This window comes from Oncorhynchus mykiss, chromosome 13 (genome assembly GCF_013265735.2).
Source record: "Oncorhynchus mykiss isolate Arlee chromosome 13, USDA_OmykA_1.1, whole genome shotgun sequence".
NCBI lineage: Eukaryota > Metazoa > Chordata > Actinopteri > Salmoniformes > Salmonidae > Oncorhynchus > Oncorhynchus mykiss.
The window spans coordinates 51,744,283-51,753,529 of NC_048577.1; the positions used below are offsets into that span (position 1 = coordinate 51,744,283).

The following is a 9,247-nucleotide window of genomic DNA, read 5'->3' on the forward strand; positions in this document are numbered from 1 at the left end:
CAGATAGACAGTTTAAGTAGTCCAGAGACTGCAGGGACTGTCCCTATACACTTTCATGATCTAATTCTCACTACCATGTATCAGCTGAGGAGAAACAGCTTTTTTTTGCATCAGCCAGCTGGTGGCTGGTAACCATATTGTTTCAACCACATGAAGATGATTTGCAATTTGTTTGAATAAATTGTCGAATTGATCAAAGAATCTGACAATTAAATCACTGTTTGTTTATATTATCGACCTTGTTAACAGTTGTATTAATTACTTATTTAATATTTTCAGTCATTCACTGCTACTCATCAAATCAAATCTAATTTTATTTGTCACATACACATGGTTAGCAGATGTTAATGCGAGTGTAGCGAAATTATTGTGCTTCTAGTTCTGACAATGCAGTAATATCCAACAAGTAATCTAACCTAACAATTTCACAACAACTACCTTATACACACAAGTGTAAAGGAATGAATAAGAATATGTACATTAAAAAATATATGAATGAGTGATGGTATAGAACGGGCATAGTCAAGATGCAGTGGATAACACACAATGTTATTGATACACCATATTCATGGTTTGTGTTTGCAATAAATGACACACTTTTCAAGAATTGCATTGATCAATCAGTCATTAACTAAAATAATAAATTGCTCTATGTGGTTTCTCATAGCTGTCCTGGGAAACTCCCCCTAAATACTTTTGTATGTCTTCATTATAATTATTTATAGGGGAGAGAGTTTAAGAATGTGTTTTTATCAGGTGTATCTAGAAAAATGAGTGTTGGGTGTAGTAGTTCAAAGCTACTCAAACATGACTTCTGCCACAGGATGCAACTGCACTCTGGTAAAGACATTTCCCTGATATATTATCTTCATTAACCCTAAAAAGGATCAATGTATCATTGTGAAAGTGCAGTAGCACATTTTAAAACAACACATAACTGTGATGTATTGCAGATGTTGGAGAAAATGACACATTATGAATACAAAAAGTAATTGAGTGAAGTTTAGCCATGTATTGGTTTGGTGACAGTTGCTGACCATTTGACATTGAAACAACGGGAACACATTTCAGGGTACAGTATTTCAGGATGTGAATAGTTCATTGTTTCATGTGTTGTTCTGACTTTATTATTCCTATAAATTGTATATATCCTCTCCTTTTGCATATCTCACTTAGCCCCTCTCCCTCCCCCTATATAAAAACCTCTCTGTATCTGAGAGTCCTAGTACACCCCTCTGAGTCCTGTTAGAGTAGAGAAGAGCAGCTCCCACCAGTTCAGCTTCAACACAAGCCATGTTACCTGCATCTCTGCTGCTGCTGCTGGCAGCGGTCTCTTGTGAGTCTGGATTTGGGGAATAAACTTAAAGAAATCTGCCTGTATTATGAAACTGACTACAACATAACTAGTTACTAGAATGTATATAGTGTAACTGTAACATCTTGCTATTTTGTGTATATAAGGTTGTTCATTATTCTCTTTCAACAGGTGTACAGAGTTATGAACTCACACAGCCAGCCTCTCTGACTGTCCAGCCAGGTCAACCAATGACCATCTCCTGTAAGGTCTCATATTCAGTTACTGGCTATTATACAGCTTGGATCCGACAGCCTGTAGGGAAACCACTGGAGTGGATTGGAAATGTATATTCTGGAGACACACAATACAAGGATTCTCTGAAGAACAAGTTCAGCCTCTCAGTAGACTCTAGCAGTAATGTTGTGTTTTTAAAAGGGCAGAACCTTCAGACTGAAGACTCAGCTGTGTATTATTGTGCCTACCCTCACAGTGATACAAACCAGCACAAGAGCTGTACAAAAACCAACCTCTAGGGATTTGCTGTACAGAAAATGGAAGCTGAAGAGCAGACGTAATTCTCCTCAGTTCACTCAAATCATGGAAAAATATATGTTTTATTCATAAAATACTCAATGAGAAAGTTTAGCCTATCTCCTTTTTATTTAACTAGGCAAGTCAGTTAAGAACAAATTATTATTTTCAATGACAGCCTTAGGGGCAGAAAGACAGATTTTTACCTTGTCAGCTCGGGGATTCAATCGTGCAACCTTTCGGATACTAGTCCAACGCTCTAGCCACGAGGCAACCTGCCGTCCTTTGTTAATAAGAGGTGAACTGGTCAATATACTAAATACCCCTAAAATAACGGTGGACAAGTTATGCTAAATTGTGATAAAAAATATTGACTAGCCTTACCACTAGGTTCTGTAACAATACATGGGGTAACATACCACAATTTCTGAAATTAGACAACATTATGACAAGCTATAGGACACAGCCATTCATCTTCCTTGGCCAAAATATGGTGCCATGACTCCATAATTCATCAGTCACAACTAGAATTAATTATTTATACATTCATACTGTGTGTACAGTATGTATGTACAGTGCCTTCGGAAAGTATTCAGACCCCTTGACTTTTTCACACATTTTGTTACGTTACAGCCTTATTCTAAAATGTATAAACTGAAATCTTCAGCAATCTACACACAATACCCCATAATGACGAAGCAAAAACTGGTTTTTAGAATTTTTGCTAATTTATTAAAAATAAAAATCATAAATAACTTACATAAGCATTCAGACTCTTTGCTATGAGACTCGAAATTGAGCTCTGGTGCATCCTGTTTCCATTGATCGTCCTTGAGATGTTTCTAAGACTTGGAGTCCACCTGTGGTAAATTCAATTGATTTGACATGATTTAGAAAGGCACACACCCGTTTATATAAAGGTCCCACAGTTGACAGTGCATATCAGAGCTAAAACCAAGTGGTGAAGTCAAAGGAATTGTCCGTAGAGCTCCGAGACAGGATTGTGTCGAGGCACAGATCTGGGGAAGGGTACCAAAAAATGTCTGCAGCAGTGAAGGTCCCCAAGAACACAGTGGCCTCCATCATTCTTAAATGGAAGAAGTTTGGAACTACCTTGACTCTGCCTTGAGCTTGTCGGCCCGGCCAAACTGAGCAATCAGAGGAGAAGGGCCTTGGTCAGGGAGGTGACCAAGAACCTGATGGTCACTCTGACAGAGCTCTAGAGTTCCTCTGTAGGGATAGGAGAACCTTCCAGAAGGACAACCATCTCTGCAGCACTCCACCAATCACGCCTTTATGGTAGAGTGGCCAGACAGAAGCCACTCCTCAGTAAAAGGCACATGACAGCCTGCTTGGAGTTTTCCAAAAGGCACCTAAAGTCTCTCAGACAATGAGAAACAAGATTGAACTCTTTGGCCTGAATGCCAAGCGTTATGTCTGGAGGAAACCTGGCACCATCCCTTTGGTGAAGCATGGTGGTGGCAGCATCATGCTGTGGGGATGTTTTTCAGAGGCAGTGACTGGCAGACTAGTCAGGATCGAGGGGATGATGAACAGAGCAAAGTACAGAGAGATCCTTGATGAAAACCTGTTCCAGAGTGCTCACCACCTCAGACTGGGGTGAAGGTTCAACTTACAAAAGGACAATGACCCTAAGCACACAGCTAAGACCACTCAGGAGTGACTTTGAGACAAGTCTCTTAATGTCCTTGAGTGGCCCAGCCAGAGCCTGGACTTGAACCCAATCTAACATATCTGGATAGACCTGAAAATAGATGTGCAGCAACGCTCCCGGACCAACCTGGCAGAGCTTGAGGATCTGCAGAGAAGAATGGGAGAAACTCCCCAAATCCAGGTGTGCCAAGCTTGTAGCATCATACCCAAGAAGACGCAAGCCTGTAATTGTTGCCAAAGGTGCTTCAACAAAATACTGAGTGAAGGGTCTGTATACTTATGTAAATGTGATATTTGCAAACATTTCTAAAAACTGGATGCTTTTATAGTGGAGATCAAGTTTATAAATATCTTGGCTGTGCAGATGAGACAGTAGATTGTGCAGTCAGATGGAACAGAGTAAAAAGGCATTTTAACGTCATAGATTTAGCCGGTGATAACTTGTGGAATAGACACCGGCTGGAATGCGGTGTTAACCAATCAGCATTCAGGATTAGACTGGATAATTGAAAACAATCACCGCATGGTACTTAATTGTTACTCAGAAATGATTTCATGTTGAGATAAAAATGGCTGCATTGAACTTTTAACAAACTATTCAGGCCATATGAACAGTAGTGGTGCGTTAGTAAAATCACTGGGGAAGCCAGAAGAAAAAAAATGGCATATTACAACCTACGTGTTGAGATAATTGTGCTGTTTGCTCTATAACCTGTTAGTTCATATGCTTTGCGACCATGATATATAGGCCTAAGGGTGGGACAATTTTATTTTTTTATTTTTTTTTATTTCACCTTTATTTAACCAGGTAGGCTAGTTGAGAACAAGTTCTCATTTGCAACTGCGACCTGGCCAAGATAAGGCATAGCAGTGTGAACAGACAACACAGAGTTACACATGGAGTAAACAATTAACAAGTCAATAACACAGTAGAAAAAAGGGGAGTCTATATATACATTGTGTGCAAAAGGCATGAGAAGGTAGGCAAATAATTACAATTATGCAGATTAACACTGGAGTGATAAATGATCAGATGGTTATGTAAAGGTAGAGATAGAGATATTGGTGTGCAAAAGAGCAGAAAAATAAATAAATAAAAACAGTATGGGGATGAGGTAGGTGAAAATGGGTGGGCTATTTACCAATAGACTATGTACAGCTGCAGCGATCGGTTAGCTGCTCAGATAGCAGATGTTTGAAGTTGGTGAGGGAGATAAAAGTCTCCAACTTCAGCGATTTTTGCAATTCGTTCCAATCACAGGCAGCAGAGAACTGGAACGAAAGGCGGCCAAATGAGGTGTTGGCTTTAGGGATGATCAGTGAGATACACCTGCTGGAGCGCGTGCTACGGATGGGTGTTGCCATCGTAACCAGTGAACTGAGATAAGGCGGAGCTTTACCTAGCATGGACTTGTAGATGACCTGGAGCCAGTGGGTCTGGCGACGAATATGTAGCGAGGGCCAGCCGACTAGAGCATACAAGTCGCAGTGGTGGGTGGTATAAGGTGCTTTAGTGACAAAACGGATGGCACTGTGATAAACTGCATCCAGTTTGCTGAGTAGAGTGTTGGAAGCAATTTTGTAGATGACATCGCCGAAGTCGAGGATCGGTAGGATAGTCAGTTTTACTAGGGTAAGTTTGGCGGCGTGAGTGAAGGAGGCTTTGTTGCGGAATAGAAAGCCGACTCTTGATTTGATTTTCGATTGGAGATGTTTGATATGGGTCTGGAAGGAGAGTTTAGAGTCTAGCCAGACACCTAGGTACTTATAGATGTCCACATATTCAAGGTCGGAACCATCCAGGGTGGTGATGCTGGTCAGGCGTGCGGGTGCAGGCAGCGAACGGTTGAAAAGCATGCATTTGGTTTTACTAGCGTTTAAGAGCAGTTGGAGGCCACGGAAGGAGTGCTGTATGGCATTGAAGCTCGTTTGGAGGTTAGATAGCACAGTGTCCAAGGACGGGCCGGAAGTATATAGAATGGTGTCGTCTGCGTAGAGGTGGATCAGGGAATCGCCCGCAGCATGAGAAACATCATTGATATATACAGAGAAAAGAGTCGGCCCGAGAATTGAACCCTGTGGCACCCCCATAGAGACTGCCAGAGGACCGGACAGCATGCCCTCCGATTTGACACACTGAACTCTGTCTGCAAAGTAATTGGTGAACCAGGCAAGGCAGTCATCCGAAAAACCGAGGCTACTGAGTCTGCCGATAAGAATACGGTGATTGACAGAGTCGAAAGCCTTGGCAAGGTCTATGAAGACGGCTGCACAGTACTGTCTTTTATCGATGGCGGTTATGATATCGTTTAGTACCTTGAGCGTGGCTGAGGTACACCCGTGACCGGCTCGGAAACCAGATTGCACAGCGGAGAAGGTACGGTGGGATTCAAGATGGTCAGTGATCTGTTTGTTGACTTGGCTTTCGAAGACCTTAGATAGGCAGGGCAGGATGGATATTGGTCTGTAACAGTTTGGGTCCAGGGTGTCGCCCCCTTTGAAGAGGGGGATGACTGCGGCAGCTTTCCAATCCTTGGGGATCTCAGACGATATGAAAGAGAGGTTGAACAGGCTGGTAATAGGGGTTGCGACAATGGCGGCGGATAGTTTCAGGAATAGAGGGTCCAGATTGTCAAGCCCAGCTGATTTGTACGGGTCCAGGTTTTGCAGCTCTTTCAGAACATCTGCTATCTGGATTTGGGTAAAGGAGAACCTGGAGAGGCTTGGGCGAGTAGCTGCGGGGGGGGGGGAGCTGTTGGACGAGGTTGGAGTAGCCAGGCGGAAGGCATGGCCAGCCGTTGAGAAATGCTTGTTGAAGTTTTCGATAATCATGGATTTATCGGTGGTGACCGTGTTACCTAGCCTCAGTGCAGTGGGCAGCTGGGAGGAGGTGCTCTTGTTCTCCATGGACTTCACAGTGTCCCAGAACTTTTTGGAGTTGGAGCTACAGGATGCAAACTTCTGCCTGAAGAAGTTGGCTTTAGCTTTCCTGACTGACTGTGTGTATTGGTTCCTGACTTCCCTGAACAGTTGCATATCGCGGGGACTGTTCGATGTTAGTGCAGTCCGCCACAGGATGTTTTTGTGCTGGTCGAGGGCAGTCAGGTCTGGAGTGAACCAGGGGCTATATCTGTTCTTAGTTCTGCATTTTTTGAACGGAGCATGCTTATCTAAAATGGTGAGGAAGTTACTTTTAAAGAAAGACCAGGCATCCTCAACTGACGGGATGAGGTCAATGTCCTTCCAGGATACCCGGGCCAGGTCGATTAGAAAGGCCTGCTCACAGAAGTGTTTTAGGGAGCGTTTGACAGTGATGAGGGGTGGTCGTTTGACTGCGGCTCCATAGCGGATACAGGCAATGAGGCAGTGATCGCTGAGATCCTGGTTGAAGACAGCGGAGGTGTATTTGGAGGGCCAGTTGGTCAGGATGACGTCAATGAGGGTGCCCTTGTTTACAGAGTTAGGGTTGTACCTGGTGGGTTCCTTGATGATTTGAGTGAGATTGAGGGCATCTAGCTTAGATTGTAGGACTGCCGGGGTGTTAAGCATATCCCAGTTTAGGTCACCTAACAGAACAAACTCTGAAGCTAGATGGGGGGCGATCAATTCACAAATGGTGTCCAGGGCACAGCTGGGAGCTGAGGGGGGTCGGTAGCAGGCGGCAACAGTGAGAGACTTATTTCTGGAGAGAGTAATTTTCAAAATTAGTAGTTCGAACTGTTTGGGTATGGACCTGGAAAGTATGACATTACTTTGCAGGCTATCTCTGCAGTAGACTGCAACTCCTCCTCCTTTGGCAGTTCTATCTTGACGGAAGATGTTATAGTTGGGTATGGAAATCTCAGAATTTTTGGTGGCCTTCCTGAGCCAGGATTCAGACACGGCAAGGACATCAGGGTTAGCAGAGTGTGCTAGAGCAGTGAGTAAGACAAACTTAGGGAGGAGGCTTCTGATGTTGACATGCATGAAACCAAGGCTTTTTCGATCACAGAAGTCAACAAATGAGGGTGCCTGGGGACATGCAGGGCCTGGGTTTACCTCCACATCACCCGCGGAACAGAGAAGGAGTAGTATGAGGGTGCGGCTGAAGGCTATCAAAACTGGTCGCCTAGGGCGTTGGGGACAGAGAATAAGAGGAGCAGGTTTCTGGGCATGGTAGAATATATTCAGGGCATAATGCGCAAACAGGGGTATGGTGGGGTGCGGGTACAGCGGAGGTAAGCCCAGGCACTGGGTGATGATGAGAGAGGTTGTATCTCTGGACATGCTGGTTGTAATGGGTGAGGTGTGTGTGTGGGGGGTGGGACAAAGGAGGGTGAGGGGTGAGGTGTGTGTGTGGGGGGTGGGACAAAGGAGGTAACAGGGGTATAAAGAGTGGAACTAGGGGCTCCATTGTAAACTAAAACAATGATAACTAACCTGCACAACAGTATACAAGGCATATTGACATTTGAGAAAGACATACAGCAAGGCATACAGTAATCACAGGTGTTGAATTGGGAGAGCTAGCTAAAACAGTAGGTGAGACAACAGCTAATCAGCTAGCACAACAACAGCAGGTAGAATGGCGATTGATTAGGCAGAGAGGGTCGGATTAACTACACACAGAGCCTAAGTGCGGCTGGGGCCGACAGATAAAACATAAACAAGCAGAATGGATTACCGTGATTAATGGACAGTCCAGCATGCATCAGCTATGTAGCCAAGTGATCAGTGTCCAAGGGGCAGCGGTGGATGGGGCAGGGAAGCTGGACTGGCGAGTGTTATCCAGGTTAGAAAACTAACAATGACCAAATAGCTTGTAGCCAGTTAGCTGGTTAGCTTCTGGAGGTTCTTGAGTGTGTTCTAAAAATGTAAAGATAATAGCGGTTCCGTATCACATTGGGTGAGGCAGGTTACCGGAAGGTATAAACAAATTAAAAATCGAAAAGGGATAGAAAGTAAATATGGGTTCAGTGAGTGTTTGGGACGCGGCGATTCAGACGGTTAGCAGGCCTGTGCTAACAAGCTAACAGTTAGTAGACGGTGCTAAACACGGTAGCAGTTAGCGGACCGGGCTAAACAAGCTAGCAGTTAGCAGGCCGAATTTGCAAGCAAGGAGATAGCAAGGGCTAGAGAGTTAGCCTTTGGGGACGTCGCGATGGGGGTATCTGTTTATTCCTCTTCATGCAGTGACATCGATGGACCGGTCGTGGGTCTGGATATTGTAGCCCAGGAGCTCAAAATGTTCCGTTTGCGATGGGAATCCGGGGATGAAAAATAAAATAAAATAATAAATAGGTCCGTTATGCTCTGGTTAGAGTCGCGTTGTTCGAACTGGCGAGAGCTTTCCGAGCTAAAGGTTAGCTGATGACCGGTTAGCTGAAGACCGCTAGCAATGTTTTGCTGAAGCTGGTAGTTCGTTGGCTAGCTTCAGTTGAGGGGTTCCAAGGTCCGAAGTAAATATAAATACTTTAGGAAAAATAGCTACGTTGGGTGAGGCGGGTTGCAGGAGAGTATTTAGAAGAAGTTGAGGTTCAGCAAAAAGTTTTAAAGATATGTGAAGAAAAAAAAACGAAAACAAACGATATATACAAGGGACACAACACGACAATACGTCCTACTGCTACGCCATCTTGGATCCATCGATCAGTGGCAGAATAAATTCAGTGGCAGAATAAATTCAACCACACCTTTGTTTCATCACAAAACCGGAGAGCAACAGCTGTCCTGTGGAGTCCACAAAGCATATTGCATGTAACAAAT

General features: G+C 44.0%; 1 gene segment (V, D, J or C); it reads left to right on the forward strand.

Annotated features, from left to right (window-relative positions):
- Window positions 1–1,222: 1,222 nt before the first annotated feature.
- Window positions 1,223–1,937, forward strand: LOC118938320. The segment is given in 2 exon segments: window positions 1,223–1,336; window positions 1,487–1,937. Coding segments are annotated over 2 exon segments (387 nt in total).
- The last annotated feature ends 7,310 nt before the right edge of the window (window positions 1,938–9,247 follow it).